Here is a 22943-nt window from a genome sequence, read left to right as displayed (position 1 = left end):
TTTGAGCAAGTGCTTCAAGCCACAGCGTTGAAAAAAGACTCAAGGAGAAGCTGTGTGTAGATGTGGATATAATATAAGGCAAAGCTGCCCTTTATTTTCATAGAAGGAATTGCTACCAGGGAGAGTGTGTGTGGCGAGACAGTGGGGTGAGCTTCTCTACCTGTTCTAAACCAGCCCCTTTTACAGGGAACCTTATGAAAAAAGCTGCAGTCTTAACTGGAAAGTTAAGGGGAGTAAACGTCCCCCCTGCCGAATGTCATAAGCTGCATTTACGTGTTTGAATTTTGCATTTGCATTAAACATTTGGGAGCAGTCCTGCAGGCCTTTTTGATTGAGCAGTGGCACAGAAATAAACTACCAATGTAACAGATGCATCAAGCAAGCAGTATGAACAAAAGAGTAATTTATTATGCGCGTATATATATACACATATGTATATATATATTTATATATATATATAATCTCTATTCAGTCACAATAGTCTCTGGGTTTTAAAATGTATTTTTGCTAAATTCAATGCTTTAAAAATTATAATTCAAACATTAAATACTGTTATATACATTATGATTCAATTTCTTAGTTCTAACCATGAACAGTATAGTTCCCAAGTATAAACCTGGAGGGGGAAAGGAAGTAAATCCTCTAGCATTACAGTCTTAAGAAATTAAGATCAAACACCTGTAGATTTGACTATGGAAAAAGTCAAACTTCCAAAGGCTTTTATATAGTTTATCCTTCAAAAAGAAAGAAAGAAAGAAAGAAAGAAAGAAAGAAAGAAAGAAAGAGGAGGACAGAACTGGTCAGAAGTCCCATAGTTGTTGTTGTTGTTTTTTAAATCTCATACCTATTTTATATAAAATAACAAAATATACAGAGAGAGCGTCAAGGTTTGTTTGTTTTAAACATTATTTCATACACGTACAAGTAAATAAAAGGTTTTTTTTAATGTATGGCTTTGCAAAGGTAGATTATGAAGTGACTTCTGTTTATTTATTTAAAAGCATTTTAAGAGAACGTGTTAGTGTGCTTACGATAGTGGCCATGGTGGTCGAATTACGAGCCAAGAGTTTAATGCTAGAGTTACCGGAGGTCTTACCAGATACTGCTTCCGCAGCTTTTAGAAGACAAATGTAGTTTATTACAACCTCATCTATTTTAGCTACAATTTCCTCCTGCTGTGTTTCAGAGTTCATGATTTTAACTAAACGCATGCAGGCTTCTGTTAAGCAACAGAGTACTTGAAAGCTGGAAGTCATAGCTACAAGCATTTCCTCTGGGCTTTTTTCAGCCATGGCCATTTTCCTGCAGGCACTTCCCAACTGTCTCGATTCTACAGATAACAGTTGTTTATACTGAGAAAGTTTAAGGTCATATGCTTCTGAATGATCCTCCCTCTTCCCCATACACGATCGGACCAAACAGAGGAGCTCATTGGCATCTTTTTGTGCTGCAAGAAATCCATCAGGCACTGCATAATTCTTCTCCTTCATTACGCCGAGTCTCGCTATTCGTGCATCGAAGGACATGTCGCTGAGATTCCTATCGGTTTGACCATCCTGGTCTCCGCGAGTGCTCTTGCTGCTTGGGCTGCTTTCCGCATCGCTGCCAGTCTTTGTGCCCTCCTTCCCATTCTCCTCACTTTCAATGGAAGGAGGCCGAGGGGACAATTCTGCGACCTGGCACTGTATCTCGGGACGATAGAGGAACGAGAGCCGGGCGCCACCTCTGTGTTCATCTTCATCCTCGTCCTCTTCGGCATTTCCTCTCGCTAGGAAACAATAACTAAAGGGGCCGCGGCACTTCCAATTGCTGGCATCCAGCTTTCGTAAGGGCAACGTTCTGTACTGCTTGGACTCCTTCCGGATGGCGTTCAAGACAGGAGATCTCCTGCTGCCCACGCTGCTGACATTCACAGAGCTCTGGGAATAACTTTTGGATAACGTTTTGCCCAGAGGAAGTTCTCCTCTTTTTTCTGATTTTGTTGAGCCACCTGCTTCAGCGATGTCTGTACATAACACACTGACTGGGGCTTTCTTCTTCCCGAGAAACGTCTCGAGGCTTGTCGATTCTGCAGTGACGCTGCTGCTTCGTCGCAGAACTTTCCTGTTGTGCGGCATCTTGAGGCTTCCCCCCATCATCTCATATGGCCATAAACTAACCGCTACCCCACCTGACTGGTTGACTTTGGGAACATCAAAAGAGTCTTGGTTTCGACTTGGCACCTTTGATTCTGAGTGAATGTGGGATGATAGCGTGATGGAATCAGCTCTGGGCTGGTTAGGAAAAGCTGAAGACATGCTTCCTTGTCTTCCAGTCACAGGCTCTGTGAAAGCTACACTAGGGGGAGTAGAAGAACAAAGGGAATAATTAAGCATCGCCTCAAAAAGCCATTTAGTGGCCAAGCATTTCAGCCATATAGTCTTAACTGATGCTTTGGAAATTTTAAAAAGGAAAGGTTTAATATTCTGAATACACAGACCCCACATGCAATCACAAATCTTTCAGGAGATGTGCAGTTCATCAAAACAAAAATTTAAAAAAAGATCTTTACATCAGTCATAGAATTATAGAATTGTAGAATTGGAAGGGACCCTTTAGATCATCTAATCTAATGCCCTGCAATGCAGGTATATGCAGCTCCCCCATGCAGGGATTGAACCTGCAACCTTGGTGCTAAACCAGTGCTAAACAACTGAGCTAACAGTTCCTTCCATATGTTATTAGTTAACTCTGATGAAGAAGACAGATGTAGGCTGGATCTACACTGATCTAAAAAGAACGCTAAGAAAAAAAGTTATATACAGTGGTACCTCAGTTTTCGAACGTCTCTGTTGACAAACATTTCAGTTTTTGAACGCCGTAAACCCAGAAGTAAATACTTTGGTTTTCGAACATGCCTCGGAAGTCGAACATGCCATGCGGCTTCCACTGAGTGCAAGATCCTGAGGCCTAGCTGTTGACTATTGAGTTTTTGGTTTTCGGACGTTTCAGAACTCAAACGGTTTTCCGGAACGGATTATGTTAAAAAACTGAGGTACCACTGTAGCTCTCAATGCAATTTTACATTTACTGCTGTACATTTTTACAACTCATTTATAACGTTTTAACTCACCAGTATAGATTAGTCTATGGTGTAGAAAGAGAAAACGCACCACCTCAGCTGTGAAGCTGCCTTGCAGTTTGAAGTGCACTTGTCACAGGAGTGACGAATTGAATGCTTGTTTAGCTGTTGGTTTTGTCCTTTCCCCTGCTTGAAGGATGACCCCCGCCCCCTGACTTTAGGAATCAGCATACACGTTACTCTGTTCATTCAATGTCTTGCTCCATTCTCAGAACTACAATTCCAGGAGTTTCATGTGAAGAAGGATTGATTGTGAAACCAGCTGGGAATTGTAGATCCATGAGGGGAAATAGGGGTTTCCTAACAACTCTCAGCACCCTTAGCAAATCGTACTTTCCAGGATTCGGCCAGGTCTAACTGGTACCTCAACCTCCCTTCAGTTGGTCTCTGGGTTCCTGCTACAGCCTCTCATTTCAGTATTTCCAATTCAAAATATTCTTCTGAAGACTTTGATTCTTTTATTTGTGGGGCTTGATCCCCCACTTCTGAGGAAATCAGACAAATGTGCATGTGGCCCAAAGCAGATAATGGAGCATGTGTTTTGGATATGCACAAAGTCTACACTCCACTGCACAGGTGGGATTTCTAGAGTAGCGACTGTGTGAAACCATGCTAAGGCCACACTCTTAACACTTGAAGTACTGTCAGGGCTCTGAGGAGTGGGGGGAAGAGATAGCGGGGCCAGAGGCTGATCCAGGAGCCCTATATATACCTGAAGGAGCATCTCCACCCCATTGTTTATCCTGGACACTGAGGTCCAGCTCCAAGGGTGTTCTGGTGTTTCTCTCATTGCTAGAAGTGAAGTTACAGGGAACCAGGCAGAGGGCCTTCTCGGTAGTGGCGCCCGCCCTGTGGAACACCCTCCCTTCAGATGTCAAGGAGAAAGAGAATTGCACAACTTTCAGGTGACACCTGAAAGCAGCCCTGTATTGAGACGTTTTTAATGTTTGATGTTTTATTATATTTTTGTATGTGTTGGAAACCACTCGGAGTGGCTAGAGCAACCAAGTCAGGGTGGGATATCAATAATAAAATTATTATTATTATTATTATTATTATTATTATTATTATTATTATTAGGTAATGATTTATGGGCTGTTGTGCCCCCCATGAAGCAGGAGCCAGAGATGGAAGATGGGGAAGGGTTTGAGCAGTCAGAGATGGGGGAGTAAGGACAGGATGTGCCAGAAGTGGGTGGAGAGATGGCGCCTGAAGGGAGGGGGCTAGCAGAATCCTCTCCCCTGCTGTCCCCCAGGACCAGGAGGGCCTTAAAAAGGCAGACACAATGACATTTCCAAGTAGGAGAAGTCACAGGTTGCTTGTGCTCTTGCCATCAGACAAAGGTACTTAGGTTTGCATGCAGGCATGGTCCCATCATTGCTCCAACTCAGAGCACAAGCCTGCAAAGGGGTGCTAGCTACCTAGCTACCAGGTGCATGTGTATGCATGTTTAGTGTGCTTCAGGAGCTACTGTTAAGTTTGTGCTGGTTGTTTGCCCTTCTTGGGCTGTGTGTGCTCTGGACAGTCACTTCATTTTTATTTTATTTTAACGGTTTAAAAAATGCGGCCCATGTCTCTTACACACATTCAGATTAACACTTTGGTGCTGCCGTACCTGTAGTTTCTTTAATCTTGGGGATCCTGTGACATCCATCTCTCAACGTGCCGAAGAGTGGGTCAGCGGAATTGACTGTGGGATGCATAACAGGCACTGCCATTCTGTGGCACACAGTTTCAGGCTGCTGGTGCAGCTCCTTGTATGTTGCTCCGTGGCTGGAGAGCATGGCGGCTCTTTCGTCTGCCGGAATAATGTAGCTGAGGCCCTTTCCTGCTGAGTCAGGGATAATGTGCTTCGCGTCCGAGGTGCAAAGAGGAGATTCGACCGGGGTTCCGCACGTGCTGCTGCCTGTGCTGCACCCTGCGTCCACCGAGGAGCACTGCGAGCTTTGCAGAGAAAAGTGGCCTTCGCTCTGCAGGGATGACATGCGCTTAGCTAGGTGATACTCACACAATCTAGTCATGCTCTGCTCTGCTTCCGGAAGCTTTGGGAGGTGGCCATCGCCAGGTGAATTAGCATCTTCGGAGTCACTGCGCTCCTTGGGCGAAGAGAGAGTAGTCACATCTGAAACAAAATGTTCATCTGGCCCATGCCCTAAAGCCCCACTAGGACTAATCTCAGGGTGCATTTCCTCTTTACAGTCCACCTCTGTTTTCCCGAGGCTTGAAACTCTCGGAACTGCCTTTCCGTTCACCGTTTCGGAATTTGGCTTCTCTGCCGCTCCCTCATCCGAAGCAGCATACCATCTTTGGCCATCCTTGCGAAAGGCAGTTCTTTCCACATTAAAAGTGCTTATGCGCTGACCCTCTCTTGAGGAGAGAGTGCTGACTTTGCCCTTTTGCTCATCGGCTTCTGTCTTTTTAGCCCCCGGCTGTTTTTTCATAACAACATTGCCATCAGGGGTTGCTTTCCCTTCCCCTTCGGCCGCCTTATTTTTCCGTTTCGTAGTGCAAGAATATATCACGGACCCCATGTGCAGCTTGCTGAAATATTCAGTAACAGACTTTGTCTCCATGGTTTCCGGTTCCATCTCCATGTTGTCTGAATGGAGAATCTGCTTGGAAGGCACAACTTTTGACTGTAGCTCTGCAACTTGCTGATTGGCTGAGGACTGTACGGATTTCAGCAGCAGCCCTCCAGCCTGGCTCTTGGTGATGGAGAACTCAGCCTGCTGCTCCACAAGCGGTTGATAACCTTCGTTAGTGGGCAAAAACAGGCGCGTGGCATTTTCAGACAGTTTCTGTGCTGTGGCCAATTCAGAAGTTTCAGTCATTTCGGAAGAGTTAGTCTCATTGCCAGAATCTGAGGATGATTCGGGGCTATATGCTCTCAAGATGGCTACACCTGCATGCCGTAAAAAATAAGAGCCAGTTAATGAAATCACACCAGGCACTTCAATATACCGACAAGGGGGGGGGGGGAATGGATTGTTTTAAGTTTTTTAAAAAATGGTCCTAGAATACTGATTCACATATTGCATAGTTTCCAAGAAAGGCAACTTAACATTATGGTAGTTCTGTCACATGGTATGTGTAGGTGATGGAGGAAAAACAAAAACAAAAAATAATAATGAAATGTTTCCAAAAAAATGGGCTAATGATGAAAAGGCTAAATGGTGAAAATGGATGAAATGGTATGGTTTGTTTCAGTGAATAAACGTAACAGTGGTGTAAGAACCTGAGTTGTCATTCGTCTGTTGTTCCTCGGAAGCAGCCAAGGCCTCCAGTGCTTGAAGAGTAGAAACCACAGCATCATCCAGACCCTTTTCAGATTTTCCTTCAGTATTTGTAGGAACAGCATCAATAAGTGACACTGGAATATCATCACTCCCTGTATTATTAGTCTCTTCCTTGTCCTCTCCATACTGCACTGTGTGATTTTGAGAGTCTTCTTCGTCAGAGCTATCCCTGAATCCAGGTGGAGGAGCTGCAATGGCCATGTTCAGAGAATGCAAGAGGAAGTCGTCTTCATTGTCATCCCCTTCTGGAGGTGGGAGGGATGTCAAGTCAATGATGTCATCACTGGAACCCGAAAGGCTGAGAAGAGCAGGCCTGTTGATCTCTCCCACCATCATGTCTTCCTCACAGCTGACGTCGTCCTCATCTTCAGCATCGTCTGTGTTCTCTGCATAGCAAATGTCATGCAGCAGGGGCTCCTCTATTCCTTCCGCAGCTCCAAATATTTTGCCATCGTTCAAACCTGCATAAACAGAATTTGCAGCAAACTGAATGCTTTCAGCGTCAGGGGACAACTCCAAACTCTTGATGTCGTTGGCATGGCTTATATAAAGAGCTCTCTGCTTTTCCAGTGCTTCTGGACTTTCATCCAACAGTCTTTCATAGCCAAGGGTTTGGGGGTTAATGCCATCCAAACTGTGATCTCCAAAAATAAAGGATACTTTTGCAGCTCTCGGAGATCCCTGCGTTTTCTTGTTTGATTCTATTCCTCCTGAGTATGACAGTGCAGATTGCTGGTTTAAATTTTGGTTCTCTTCTTCTGCCTCTACAGAGTCCTCTTGTTTGGCCAGCTGCTGATCAAGGACACTAGAATTATAAACACTCTCTATGTACAAGTGCCTGTGTTCTTTTGGGCAGAAAGTGCTGTCATTAGCCTCTGCAGTTTTTTGTCTCGAGTCTATATACATGTGCACCTCCTGCTCTCCTTCCGCTGGGAATGTTGTCGTTTTCGCTACACAGTTCCACTCGGGTCCATGGAGGTTATGCTTCCCCTTAGTTTCAGTCCCTAAAAAACGGAACAGGGGGGTAGAGAGGAAAGGCGAATTATCAAATCAATTTATGCTATCTCGCCTACTTCAGATTAGATAGCTATTCCTAAACAGCCATGTTTTAAGATTGATCCTTTCCATATAACCTTGAAATAAGTTTCTAACAGTTGCCTATTCTTAGGCTACTCCTTACTTCTCAAAGAAGTCAAATGCTGAATTCTTATTGTGAGAATAAATAAAAAACTCAACCCATTTTGATTGCGTATCCTAACAAGCAGACTTAATAATTCTACTTGGCTTGGTTGACACCCCGATACCGATAAGGGAATTTATATGGCTCTGAAGTCACTTTCAAGTTCAGCATGCCACCTGCAAATCAGATTTGCCAAGATACATACTTTTGCTTTCCTAGAAGGTCTCTGCTGACTGAAAGCAAAACTTACCTGAAAGGTAAACTGGTACATCATTTTGTATGTCTGTGTATTCATCACATGATAAGTATACATTACCTGCTTCACGGCTTCCACTATTTTTCTTGCAGGCCATGTTAAATATTGAACGCCTGGAATCAACTAAAAGTCTATAATATCCAGCAGTTAAACAGGCAAGATTCATGGCATCTGACGATTCCATTAACAAAGTGATTGGCTAAGGGGGAAAAAGGACAGCAAAGTCAAAGCTATAATCTCTGGTGGGGTGCCAGATTTAGAGCACAAATTGGTTGTTGTTGTTTTAAAAAAGAAAAATAGTAAGAAAATATTCTAGATGGAATTAAATTGATAGCATGATCCTAACCAAGCTTAACCACAAGCAATTCCCACTACGTTGAATGGGATTTCCATGAATTTGAGAGAGGCATCCTTATATGTCAGATCCACCCCTGCCACACTCTCTGTGTCTTCCAGGCACAACATATCTTGTGATCTTGACTTCCATGTCTTATAACATCAAAATAATAGCAGTAGAAGGTAAAAAGACTTAAAAGGTGCTCCAGAATGGACACTTTAAATTATGAGTGTTCATTTTTTCAGGTGGAACTGCCAATTGAGGCAACTGAGATCTGTTTTCTTAAGACCCCACCCCACCCACCAATTATTGGTCCAGGACCATTTGGACTGTGTTTTCTTCTGTCCCAGTTCTCAGGGGATAAGCTGTAGAGATAAACTGAGACAAATTCAGGCCATGCATCAATTCCTTTAATTAAGAATCTCACACCTAACAACCCTATAACTGTATATGGGACTGGATGCTTTTAGAAATCTACCACAGTTCAGTATTTTGCTAACGATTGGCTCTGTGTCATTCCCATAATTGTAAAGCATGTAAAATATTGGCTCATATGAAAAACACATTTTTCTGCTTGCTTTTGGTCAAAAAGTTTCACTTCAAAACAGTCATTCATTTTATGCTGAATGACAAGAGCTTTGGTATAAAGCCACTCAGAGCTGTCTTGGGGGGGGGGGGAATAGCACAAGTTAACAAAATATGGTGAATTCTTAGTTTGGAGGTTTAGAAAGAGCAAGGCTGCATTTTATTTTTCAATGTTTGAAAAAGGTTTGTTGATATTTATTTTTCTGAGGAGATGTGCCGAGGTTAATGTTTCCCAAATGCTTTCAAAATCCATTGAAGCATTATGCAAATAAACTGTTGCTGGTCACTTCTTTCACAAAAGAAGTACTGAGACTGAAAATAAACATTAAAAAGAAGAGAAAAACAAATACTCTTCAAAATAATAATTGTAATTGTGGTACTTCTAATCAGAGAATAAAGTTCAAACTAAGCTTGTTTACAACTACATAGTGAGCTTTGACAGTAACTAAGATTATTATTCCAAGGTACGACAAGAAAATGAAAAGAAAGGCTAATTGAACTAGACCTGATGCTGAATTTGATGGATCACCAAATTTAAAGGGATAATTGAACTCTCCTTTTTTATTCTTACAATGCAGAGCTGAGAGTCTTACTGAAACAATTGTGACATTCAACTTACTTTTACATCTAGCACATGAAGCTCAACTCGAACAATAGTTTCATCTTCTGTAAACATCTCAATTCTGTTCACGTGGCTGAAATCTGCCAGCAGAGCTACCAGATTTGTTTTGGTGTTTATTACGTGGCTGATACCATATCGTGGCCCCACTAACAGTGTCACCTCAGAACGTTTTTCACCCTGCTGCAACACAGGAAGCAAAAAGAGAAGGGGTTTTCACAAAGCAAGGAAATACATGTGGATTTAAATCAGTTTACCTCCACTTAAATCAACATTATGCAACAAATCCACAATATCTAACTTAACCAGCTAGGTTGTGGATCCTCACAGAAAATAATTTTACAAGATTTTCATCAGTGTATATACTTGGTACTAAGGGATGAAAAATCTATTTTAAAAGTACCTGATTGAAATGAGCCTGCTGGAAGCTGTACTAAAGCTATTGCATGATTTGGCTCAATATTACTTGTGAAGCAAATGATTAATTGTCTCATTAATTAGCCACTTGCAGAATACTCAGCAAACATTAAAAAATGATGGTGAGGGAAAGCCTACCAATAACGTTGCTTTGAATACACGGCCCCCATAAAGCCGTAGATCACTGAGGAACTTGAGATAGTGTACCTTGGCTTGCAGAGCAGAAAGCTGAAGATAAAGAGAGAAAACAATCAAATGACCATAGGAGTTAGGCGCAATGGTGACTATAATTCACTATAATTTTATTACACACCCCAGGCAAGCTGTTAATAAGGACTTCTCAAAGCCCATAGGTAAGCCATTCTTTAGAGAACTTCCTAAGGGCAGAAATTACTTTTAGATCTTGAAATTAGAAGTCTTATTTCATCCAGTCAGATGTAGTTCAAACTATATCAGAAATGATCTAGTGCAAGACAGATCTAAATGACTCATTGAAGGATTACAGAGGTAGAACACAGCATTCCATATAGTCAGAACTAGCCCCCTTTGTGAAAAGGTTTAGAGTAGCAATATACCAGATTTTTAAAACCATGTGGTGGCAACAATTCCCCAAATGTCTACTGATTAATCCCTCTGTGAATATGTCTCATTGCTACATGTGTTATGTGGACTGGATGAAGCTCATAGCTACCGTACTTTGCCATGTATAAGACTAGGTTATTTAAACTCAAAAATAAGGTTTAAAAACTGCGGGTGTCTTATACACTGGTAGTGGGTATGGGTGACGGGTGATTGTTTGCAGCTGCGAGCTGCAGATTGTCATTGGTGATTTGTATTGGCTGTGGGAAATGGGTGTGTGACTGGTTGCAGCATCAAGAGATGCTGAGGATTGGCTGCTGCTGTGACAATTGCGCTTGCTATTTACTTTTGCTGTTGGTGATTGGGCAGATGCTTGTAGCAGACGCAAGCGATTACAAGCGTCGGGTTAGTGATTTACTGCATCCCCCCCCCCCAAATTGGAGGTCCTCCAAAACAGGGGGTGTCTTATACACGGAAAAGTATGGTACTTTTTAAAAAAATGTTATCCACAGTTAAAAAGAAAAGCCTGATACTATTCCACCTTCAGCTCCTGCAATCCGCTCAAACTGAGGCTTGAACTGCAGCAGCTACAGCAACTTCCAACCCAAGGAAACTGAGGTATAGCTGTGTTTCGCCTCTCCTCTGACGCTTCCACAGATCCTTCTAAACACCTCATAACTTTCTGCCAGCACCAGAGTAATAAAGTGGAAGAGATTGTTCACACGGGCCTTAAGATGCCATACAACCATATCCTTTAATGTGGGAGCTTTTCTTCCAATACTATTGGAATATCTCAGTGCAGAATGAGATGCCTCTACCCAGCAGAATGAAATCTTAAGACACTTTTTCAGTAGCCTTAGGTACCTTTTAAATAGCACCATCCCACGGTGCTGTTGTAATGTTTAAAAGTCTTCAGATTGTGTAGACAGGGCCATTAGCACCCCACTGAGGAAAGACTGTGGGTCTTTAAAATTATAGCAGCGTGAGGTGAAACCACAGAAAGGTGCCTTTCACCACATGAAACCTGCAGCTTTCTAGCTGTAGTTGGAGTCCAACTCCTATCAGCCCTGGTGAGGAATTATGAAAGTTGAAGTCCAACAACATCTGGTGGGCCACAGATTCCCCCATCCCGGATTGAGAAGTTCCTTGACTGATGAAGGAACTGATAACGGACAGTCACATGCTGGCTACTGTTGTGATTTACAAATGAGGCATAATCAAGTGATTTCCTCGCTCCTCAGAAGCCAGAATAAGTAGACTGGCAAGAAGGGCAAGTCTGAGGGGGGTGTGCTCTCTGCCCCCATCATGATATTATGTTTTGCCCACAGGAATATCAAGATTGTGGTAGGCACCACATCTGCTTCACATGGTGTCTACCTTTTCAATGCCGGGTTGAGCATTGGTGCTTTCACCCACTACTGCCCACCTTCTACCTACTCCTTGGTAATCTTACTAGAGCAGCAGCAGGTAGTAGTGGGAAACGGCAGGGATGGGGTGCATTAGAAAATCTAGTCTAAGTGGCTACAGGTGCCGTCTTTATTTTAGACCTGAAGGAGCATCTCCACCCCCATCACTCAGCCCGGACACTGAAGTCCAGCTCCAAGGGCCTTCTGGTAGTTCCCTCACTGCAAGAAGTGGAGTTACAGGGAGCCAGGCAGAGGGCCTTCTCAGAAGTGGCACCCGCACCATGGAATGCTTTCCCATCAGATGTCAAGGAGATAAGCAACTATATGACTTTTAGAAGACGTCTGAAGGTAGCCCTGTACAGGGAAGCTTTTAATGTTTGATGTTTATGGTGTTTTTATATTCTGTTGGAAGCCACCTAGAGTGGCTGGGGCAACCCAGTCAGATGGGTGGCATAGAAATAATAGCAATAAGAATAATTACTGCTGCTGCTGCTATTTTCCCTTCCCCATCCTCTGGGTGCCCATGTAGCAGAGGCATTCTGGGAAAATGAAGATGGCAGTAGTTCCTTGCATCTTCATCAAATGCATCACTTCACAGTACAAGATTATGTGCTGCCCCAGCAAAATGTCAGTAACCAGCATCAGCCCTCTATGCTAGCTGCTGACTCTGGGCCCTCTATGCTAGCTGCTAACTCTGGGTGTTCAAAGTGGTCCAAAAATATAGGGCATGATCTAGTCTAACTGATGCATTTTAAAGCCTAATAATTTCAGGAGGAGAGAGCTAAGTATGTACTTAAGTCTAACATGGCAATTGAATTAATGGAACTTAAAATTGCTTCCGTTCAGCTGAACTGTGTCTTAAAAGTATGAATAAAATTTCAAATGTATCCAATGTGATATGCATCTCAAGGAGCCATGCCCATTAATGCCAAAGGCAGATCAATGGACCGGGATATTTCACTCACAGAAATGAATGTATGGCATGGTGAAGAAGATGTGTGGCAGACTCCTAGGGTAACACAGTTCGGAACAGAGAAAGCAATTTCCCAGCAATTGTGTTATGAAACATAGAAGCAAAATGAATGCAGGTAGAAGGAAACTGTCATGCCCCTGTGGTTAACTAGCAATTTCCTACCATTTTCAAGATAAAATAATGGTTTTGCTAAACTAATTCCTTTTAATTGTTCTTGAAAAAATGGCAATAAGCAGTGCGCATTGTACAGGCTGGCAATCTCGGAAAAATGCATTGGCCACTTATTTCTCTGAAGGATGGGACGGAAAATCTCTCCGTCAGATGCAGTCCTCCTGATTATGAAAATCTATTTCTATTAAGATGCAAATGCATTACCTTTTTACCCGGAGGAACTAGGTTTTGATTTGCTTTGACAAGGTGCGAAAGTGCTTTCTTTATGTTCTTTTCTTTCATGCTTTGCAGTACAGCAGATGGGAGGAAAGTCTCCAGGCCCCATTCTTTTCTGCAATACAAGGCACAACTTTAATTCCACAGTCCTCTGACAATTACCTCTTCTAAAAGGTATCCCACAAGGTTGAGGAAGCATGGAGAAACCAACTGGGGGCAAACGCAAGTTGCTCACCTGCACCCTGCAGACGCTGTTATCACATAGAAAAATACTGTAAAAGAATTTCAAACGCTAGAAAAATGAATAGAAGGTCATTTTGAGAAATGGCTTTTGTTCTAAAGCCACAAAGCATGATTGTGTGTTGGAATAAGTGATGGAAACAAACTGCTGATTCACATGTGCAGTCTTCAGCATGACCCAAGCAGAAGGGGTTGCAGATAAAGGCTCCCTAAGCCATTCAGAAAGTTTCCTTGCGACACTGGGGATTTTGATGATCTGGATAATCCATGTGGGAAGCTTCTCATGCAACTGGCTTACCCTTGCACAGTTCCATTTCAAGTGGCCATAGCAGCTGCCATGGGCCCACCAAGGCCCATGTGTGGCCTAAGGTGTTAAATTGGCCTAAGGTATGGCCAATTTAAATGCTTTAGTCATGGACACTGAACTGCAGCTATTAATCCTTGCTTAGGAATCCTGGTTGGGCTACTTGTTTAGGCCAATAGGACTATGAGCAAGGATTCGTTTGGAACAGTATACATATTAACATAAATTACATGACAGCTTGTGCGATTAGAGATGCTGCGGGAACCCAACAGAGTCAATTTCCAGTGTAGATATTATAGTCTGGATATTATAGTTCCACCAGTGTGGAAGTGTATCCCAGACTCTCCCTTCTGCCCAATTCTCTCATTCTCTCTGATTTAATTTCCATTAAGGGTTTAATAACTTATTGGCAGCGGGATACATAACGTTTTGCACAAGCTTAGAGATTTGTGTTCTTAGTTTGCAGAGTGACAGGATCGATATTCCCAAACCTGGTTCCCTTAAGGTATTTTGGAGTGTAAATCTCATCATGGAGAAGGTAGGCAATAAAAAAAAGTGTGGATAAGCCCCAAATCTACAATTCTTTGATAACTTAGGAAGTTCAGAGATGGAATGCTATACCCCAAACCACATACTTCAGGAGCTCCTCTTCCAGGGAGGTTTTTCAGTGGCCACAGTATGGGATGCCAATTTTTTCCAGGCAAGCAGCTATCCATTTGTTTGTTCCTAAAGGCTAGTCACTGTTTTATTGTGGCAATGGTTTGATATAAAATAGTTCTGACACTAGGCACAGGAGACTTTTAAAGTATTGCTGCCATCTCAACAGTGCCATTTTAAGGGTCAGTCAGCACACTACCCTAACCACATGGAGGATAGCTAAAATAAGTTCTGCCTGGCCACTTTTCTATGCCGTTGGTGTGACATTATTAAAGGAACCCAGGTTCCTCCATCTGAGGTGCATGGCAGAAGCTTCAGAACTGGCAAGTGGAAGCACTTCTTCACACAGCAGAGAGTAAAACTATGGACTTTGCCACTCCCAAGGTGCAATGGCCACCACATTAGATGGTGACACATTAGATTAGTCACAATAGCCTTACGGATCAGAAGTACCATGCTTCTGATAACCAGTTGCTGAGGAACTTACAGCAGGAAAAGGGTATTGCACTCAGGTTTTGCTTGCCATAGGTTTCTGGTTTGCCGTTGTGAAGAACAAGATGTTGGACATGAAAATGTCATGGATGTATCTAAGGCATCAGAGCAGCTATTTTGTCAATGGCACCCCCAGCATTCCCACAAAATTAAAAATGTTTCCACTGGTCCAAAAAAGGATGGAAACCCCTGATTTACTGTATGACTCAAAATAGGATGAATCTTACCTTATTCATCTCATCTATAATTATATAAATAAGCCAGCTGCTGGACATACAAACATGATGCTTCTGCTATGTTAGCTTTTGAGGCTTCCACCTTATCACAGCATTTAGTCATAACCATCAAGGGGAGCCTTATTTTCTACACTAGACCACACCACTGAGTGTTTTGCCAAAAGAAATATTGAAAGGCATGATGCAGGGGGGAATAATGACACACTGACCTTTTTTTCAGTATTAACAGATTAGTTTGATGAAAACAGTTGCCTAGCTGTTATCCAGGTTGCACATGAGGTGTGTGCATATTTAATGTGTAGCTGCTGTATGTAACAGAGGAAAGATCCCTGTAACTCAGCGTTGTTGTTTGACTCGTGAGAGACCTTTTGAGCAGAAGGCAATGGTGTCATTTCAACAGCAGATATAAATTAAACAGTAAAAAATAAGTTAGTGGAGAACTAGTAGTATGATAAGACATACTGACTTAGCAACTGTCTCAAAGTTTAACTTTAAGGTTCTTAGGAGGGCTTTGCTGAGAAATTAGCAGCACAATCCTAACATGTCTACTCAGAAGTAAGTCCTATAAGTAGCAATGGGGTTCACTCCCACTTAAGTGGGGTTAGGACTGTAACCTAAGGCTGCAATCATAGCCCCACTAACTTGGTAGTGAGTCCCAATGAATTCAATAGGATTTACCTCTGAGAGGAGATGGTTAGGATTTTGCTGATACTGAAAGTATCAAATTTTACTTGGTGTTTGCAGTTGTTCCATTTCCATCACAAATTCAGCTTGCACATCAACAGACCACATAAATGGTAACCACAGATATTACAAGGTTTGCATTCTATACTTACTCAATGTATTTGAGAGAGATTTTCTGCGTGTGCTTCGTGGTCACGGTTGCAATATACATTTGCAACGCAGCCAGTCTCAGTGCAATATCATACTTGAGCTCAGGTCCAAACCTCTCTTGAACCACATCGTTACAGCTCTGTCAAATAACCAGCAGAGGGAGTATCAAGCTCAAAAATCTCTGATTTTGAACATAAACACCGCATTATGACTAATTCTTCTTTAAAAGGCAAGCTTATAATTAACAAGAACTGTGACTGCCAGATGAGCCATCCATAAATCCTTGAAGATCACAGAATGAGAAATGGCCAGGAAGACACATGAAAATGTTGATATGTAACATGGAGCTTCTTAAGTGGGAGTGAGCAGAAAATCACCCTGTTTCCTTTCCATGTCAAGGACAGAGAACGTCAGCTGTTCTAACTGGTGTGCTGGGTATGACGGGTCAGAATCTAGTCATGTTCAAGGACTAGGAGCAAGGAATCTAATTCTCTTTATTATCCTTCCTCCATCCAAAGTGGTGTACCTTAGCCAATTCATGGTGAGTGAAAGGGCAGGTGACCAATCTACCACTTGGCTCCAGCAAATTAATATGCTACAAGGTCCTAACACTGTAACTCCTCGCACACGAAAAGGCCTAAGAGTTTGCACAACCTCTTTTGGCAGAACCAGGAAGAAGGAGCACAATAGATAGGTTCAGGAATGCGGATTATAGGATGAGCGTACATGCCAAATAATGAAAAAACGCACGTGCGCACACTGGCATCCTCTTACAAGAGCTTTTGGTAGGCTGAGGAGCTCACTGCAAATCAGCAACTGCTTTGCATGTGGAAGGTTCAGTCCCTGGCATCTCAACATGGGTCTGGGAATGGCTCTTGGAGAGTCGCTTACATCAGTTTAGACAAGACTGAGCTTGACGGACCAGATGTCTGACTTGGTATAAAGCTGTTTCCTATGATCCTCACTGAATGACCATAGCCAATCATTCTGTCATAGTTACTTCCTCTGGTTCTTAAAAGGATGAGATGGGCCCCATGCTGCCCTAGGTTCCTTGGAGGAAGGGTTGAATAACAGATAAAAATAGTCAGCAAGGAAACCTATGCAGTTTCATCCATGCCTGTTATTTCAAGAAGATCAGTGATCCTGGAAACTAGAGGTGGTTAACCTGTGATCTCCCCCCAGATGCTACTGGATCCCAGCTCCTATCAGCCCCAGGAAGCATAGCCAACTACCAGAGGAACCACTTAAAGGGGGAACTGCTGTGCACACAGCTTTGTGAGCCCTGTGTATCAATCCAGCAGGCAACTTCAGTGGTGGGTGGGAGAACTGAAGCCTGCTTTCTGCAAGCACTGGCTCTCCTGTTCAGCTGATTTAGCAGGCTTTGGTTTTCCTGCCCATCAGCTGGGGTTGGGGAACCAAAACCTGCTTTCCCTTGCAAATGCGCCATTGCCCGTGCACTTTAAGGCTCCCAATTGTGCATGGGCAGCAACAACTCCACCTGCACACACCTGATGTCACATGAGATGTTGACTGTGTAGCTGGGGGGCATGGTTTGGAGAAAATGGCCTAGTGGGATGAATTTGAACCACTAGCAAGAGGCCAGGTTTGGCCCACCCTAATCTAAACCCTTGTGCCGTTTTCCTGCTATTGCCATCATAAACAAAATGTTGTATTCTATTTCTTTTCTCTGCTCACATGTCACATGCCTTTAAAAACCTTCTCTTAAGGAATCCCAAATTGCCCTGATTTATAGTAAACCCATACAACTCACCTGTACATACAGATATTCAAAGGCAACCGCATCCCTTCGTAAAAGGTCAATGGGATCCTTTGGGACAAAACTAATTCTGAAGAGACATCTCATCTTATGGGAGCTTGGCCTCTGGGTCACCTGGAACAACAAAATGCATGTGTGGAATTCCTGACATTGCATCCTATTTTGCATAACACACAAACCTTGAGATGACTAGACAGAAATTCTAACAAAGGGTATTATTATTATTATTATTATTATTATTATTATTATTATTAGTTCCCTCTCCCCCTTCATTTTTTTTTTTACAAATGGTAACCCAAAGCAGCTTACAAAATAGTACAAATATTAAAACTAGTATAAAACCAGAACAAAATGAAAACCTAAAAACACAGGCAGGGAGCCACCACAGAAAAGGCTCGTTGTCATACCACCACCCCCTCTGTGCCTCCTTTGGAGGGGGCATATGGAGGGATAATCCTCATCAGGACGAATGGTCTTTTAACCAAAGGGCAAGTTATTATCACTCTGTTAATTAGTTATCATAAGGAGGCTATGTGGTATGAAGAAAGAAATAGAGGAACCAAAATCAGTTTACTTTGATTTCAGAAAAGGAGGAATCCTAAATTATTATTATCTCTTACACACACACACACACACACACACACACACACACACACACACACTCCATATGCATCAATGGAAAATACTGGTATTTCTCTTAATTCTGAAACATCCCAGACATCTTATGCAGTGTTCCATCATTGCACAACCTACCCAGGACAGACTTTCAGAAATCAGCACTCCCCACCCAGATTGCTAAACACCAATAAAGCCAATGAAAATCTAGGTACTCATAGTCCTATTTCTTCTCATAGTCCTTCTCCCTGACCTATCTGCTGAATGCCTCCGCCTGTTAGAATGTCCAATTTTGACCTATATTTACGCTGCTCCCGACCCATCAGGGTCTCCACCATAATCTCTGGAGACTGGCACACTGACTTATATGGCACACAGGCCATTTCCAAAACTTTCCAAATTAAACAAAAGCCTCTATGGAGTAGCCAGAAATTTATCAGGAAATCATCTCGCAGAGAAAATACAATCAAAAGGCAAACTTGGTGTATTATGAAGCAGAAAATCTTAGCTAATAAGCTAATCTTTCACAGAAAGATTATGCTGCAGTGTGTAATACTTGCTTGCTAATATCCACATTGGACAGCAGTTTGATTCAATTGTAAGATTTTTATTCAGTTCAATCGGTTTTTGGCTAAGCCCTGTTATACCCAATTGAGAGATTGCATTAAATGCAAGCATCAGTCAGAAAAGGCATTGTGACCCACCCATCCAATTACGGTGTTTCCATTTGCTAGTAAACAGTAAGAAAACATGGTGGATGAGCATTAAAACAAACCTAAACGGCCTCGGTCCAGTATACCTGAAGGAGCGTCTCCACCCCCATCGTTCTACCCGGACACTGAGGTCCAGCACCGAGGGCCTTCTGGCGGTTCCCTCACTGCGAGAAGCCAAGTTACAGGGAACCAGGCAGAGGGCCTTCTCGGTAGTGGCGCCTTCCCTGTGGAACGCCCTCCCACCAGATGTCAAAGAGAACAACAACTACCAGACCTTTAGAAGACATCTGAAGGCAGCCCTGTTTAGGGAAGCTTTTAATGTTTGATGTATCACAGTATTTTAATATTCTTTTGGAAGCCGCCCAGAGTGGCTGGGGAAACCCAGCCAGATGGGCGGGGTATAAATAATAAATTATTATTATTATTATTATTATTATTATTATTATTATTATTATTACTACTACCACCACTTGGACTAATATAAAGAGCAGGAAATCAAGGATATAAAAGGGAGAAACTGAGGTTGACTATTGATAGCTTAATCATTATTGAACTCCCAGGTTTATGCAATGTCGATCTAAAATATGGTATCTTACAGACCAGAAGCCCCATCATCCCTAATCATTGGCAATGCTGGTTGGGGTTGATAAGAACTGTACTCTAAAACATCTGGAGGGCATGAGGTTGGAGAAGGCAGCAATAGATTAACACAACCCAGAAACCTACCTATATATTTAACAATAGTAATTGGGTAGGGGAAATGGTCGCCACTATGCACCCTTCCCCATGCATTCCTTGTATGTAATTCTGTCTCCTGTCTCCTGTGGACTCTATTTCACTCAATCAATGGGACAAGATGGTGAGTAATATGACAAAGGGAAAGAAATAAAGCAGGAAATGTTGTATGGGCAGTTTCCTGAGGCGCCTGTATTGTTAAAAGGCACCAATGAAGGCCTAACAAGTAACTGCACATGACATTAATAGCGTTGCTTGGAGCAATTTAAAAATTAGGCATGGGGGCCAAGTTTGATTGGGACTGCAATGCACAGGGAGCGATGGGTTAAACCAGCTGCAATGCCACAGTGCAATTAAAAAAAGCTCCATTTGGCACCATCATTAATTTTGTCATGAATTTAAAATGCTAGGTTGGTCTTATGAAAATGAATGTTTATTTGGATTGCCATATGTTTTGAAATAAATTGGTATTAGAAAGTTTGTGGTAATGATGTACTGATATGTATTTTTCATGTTGTGCTGCTGTTATATTATGGGCTGTTTTGGACATCTTTATGAGGAAAAGTGGCTTATTTATTATTATTATTATTATTATTATTATTATTATTATTATTATTATTATTTAATTAATGGCACAGAAGGAAATCACCACAAGATCAATTTATATATATATATATTTTAAATCCCCTGATATCACAGTGACACAATTAATGCAATGTGTGGTTAGGACCTACTGTCTAGGTGGCAAAAAAGCAATCTGAGAGCCAATGTTTGTGCTTAAATCTCTCCTATTGAAGCCAATAGATGAAGATGCTTAACTTTGGCTGAATTGTGCCCAGCTCTGTTTGCTTTGATTGACAGGAAATTGGCAGCATTGTTCTTCAGCCTTTTTGTCTCTTCAGTGCCCATAATACAGTCTCCTAATTCATAATACAGCCCTCTGCTTTCCTTGCTCTAACAAGCTACTTCCTAATCATCAAAAGGCAGGCAGGCAAGCAGACAAAGAAAGAAGCACTAACAAGCTATTGGTGAGCTTTTGAAAGGTCTTTCCAAAACAAATATCAAAGAAAATAAGAATTGATTCCAGTGACAGCAGAATTAGGCCAGAACCAACAGCTTCTAAGAACCCCATACTGCTGTTTCCACAATGAGCTTAATCTTCCTTAATGATCTAATAAATGAAGTCACCCAACAGTGTTTTCTGCATCACCATTTATCACCGCAGAAGTGGATGGATTATGGCATTACTGAAACAATCAGGGAACAGGTTTTGTTCGAGCAGGCTTGAGGAAACACACTCAGTGTGATTTGGAGATATATGTAAAACGAGGAAGACGGGGGGGGGGGTAGCTCAGAAATCAGGCAGGGGATACAGGCAGGGGTTTTTAATTCTCTGTTTAATGCTACTCTTCTGCAGCACAACACACAAAAGGGAAGGAAGGAGATCTCACACAATACAGCACCTACACTGCTGACCAGAGCACACACATAGAGCCCCACCCCTGGGATACTAGCTGGACGGGGAGGGAAAGGCTCCTTTTCCAAGCAGCCAAAGGCAGGAGGAAGAACATGCAACAAGGGCAGCCACAGACACACACTGTCACCAGAAACCAGAAAGCAGGAGATAGATTGGGCCCCAACAGGAGAAGCCTTTTTTTTTTTTTTTTTTTTTTGCATGATGAGGGTGGGAGCAGAGAGTTCTTCCAGGAGCTAGAGTTGCAGAGCTCCCAATAGTTAAATCCACACTGCAGACTCCACAGAGCAGTTCCCTAGCCACCTCAGCTATGGCAGCAGGATGGAAGTTTCTGCTTATAGCACCATCTTTGATTTAAGTTCAGTTCACTGCATTATAACTAAACACATTTATATGCTAACAGTAGCTATCTGACACTGCTCTAGAAATGATAACAGTATATTCCAGAATATTTCAGGATCCACAGTGCTTCATTGTTGCATGCATAGTTGCATTATTGCACAAACCTGAGTAAGAGTCTCTTGTTCGTGTAACAAGAGAAGTTTGGTTCCAGACCCATCAGTCTTCTGCTCCAGCATCAGGGAAAAGTGTTCAATACACTTAATTGAGAGCTTCTCCTGAAGCGTTAAGATCACATCCTTCAAAAGAGAACAGATTGATAACAACCACCCAGAAGAAAAGAAACAGATAGAATGGGGACCTTGTTTTCTCTCACTCTGAAATGTAATTTCTCAGTCCAAAGGGGTAGGAGTCTGTGGGCCAGACCTGGAGTTGCTCAGCTGCCAATCACATGATGTCACACTGATGTCCTCTGCAAGGCACTTTGAAGTCCCAAGGTCAGGACTTCAAAGCACCTTGCAAGGCATTGCTAAAAGGTTTTCAAGAACCCCCTGCTAAAATGATGGTTAACAACCCCCAGCTCTCTAAGCAGGAGATTCAGATACACACTCTTTCTGAATTTGGCTAAGAACTGCCTGCAAAAAGTGAGGGCTTTTCCCCTTGCTTTAGCTGAAGTCTACTTTATGGCATTTCCCCATATACTTTCCCTCCACTTCAGTAATAAGCAATGTTGCTGTCATAAAAAAAATGATTTCTCTCCCCCCCCCCCCTTCTTTTTAAAAGACATTTTTTCATCAGTAACATTCTTGTTATCTTTCCACTGCTAAACATCTGAGTGGATATTTTTGAACAAGCTTTTGTAGCAATCTCTACCTTCTGTTATTACTTCTAAAATGGCAATTAAATGTCAGTTTGCCTAAATGCAGTTCTGATTTCATTCAAAACTGACCACCCATCCGTAAAGATCCACGTTATTTTCAATTTATCTCTGAAGGATATATATATAGGTTAACCTTGCCACTTGACAAAAAATTTGTTTGGTGAGTTCAGTATTAGAAATGGATACCTAGTAAACTGAACATAAAAATTCTGGTTCACAAAATCATTATTGATGCTAGGGAGATAAATAAATTATTGAATCAGTTAAATAGTTCCAAAGATTTTTGAAATATATGACTGAGATGCATCACAGATGCATCACAGACATATTGATTGCACTTCCTCGCAAGTTCACTTATTTTTGCTAAACATTTATTTTTAGATCAGAAATTAGGCCAAAATGTGCACACTGAGTATATAACTAAGAGAAACTGACTGTAGAAAGGACAACACATTACTGCAATTGTGAGGTTTGAGAGGTTAGTAGAGATA

General features: G+C 42.1%; 1 protein-coding gene across 4 annotated transcripts in view; it reads right to left on the bottom strand.

Moving 5' to 3' along the window:
- Nucleotides 1-386: 386 nt before the first annotated feature.
- The window catches only part of FRMPD4 (FERM and PDZ domain containing 4), a 204125-nt gene continuing 181568 nt past the window's right edge, over nt 387-22943 (bottom strand). For 3 of the 4 annotated variants that reach the window (XM_081196987.1, XM_081196988.1, XM_081196989.1), the window contains exons 8-17: nt 21740-21871; nt 17691-17810; nt 15922-16058; nt 13145-13271; nt 9950-10039; nt 9395-9577; nt 7914-8052; nt 6357-7421; nt 4737-6023; nt 387-2332 (exon numbers count right to left, since the gene is read on the bottom strand). In XM_081196987.1, coding sequence (XP_081053113.1) covers nt 987-2332; nt 4737-6023; nt 6357-7421; nt 7914-8052; nt 9395-9577; nt 9950-10039; nt 13145-13271; nt 15922-16058; nt 17691-17810; nt 21740-21871 — 4626 coding nt within the window. In that variant the 3' untranslated portion in view covers nt 387-986. Of the gene's footprint in view, nt 2338-4736; nt 6024-6356; nt 7422-7913; nt 8053-9394; nt 9578-9949; nt 10040-13144; nt 13272-15921; nt 16059-17690; nt 17811-21739; nt 21872-22943 lie in introns of all 4 variants that reach the window. The other variant, XM_081196990.1, reaches the window with a different exon arrangement.

Source organism: Podarcis bocagei (genome assembly GCF_964188305.1).
Source record: "Podarcis bocagei genome assembly, chromosome: 6".
Classification (NCBI taxonomy): domain Eukaryota; kingdom Metazoa; phylum Chordata; class Lepidosauria; order Squamata; family Lacertidae; genus Podarcis; species Podarcis bocagei.
Note: the sequence above shows the minus strand (reverse complement) of the source record. Positions and strands in the feature narration are given on the sequence as shown.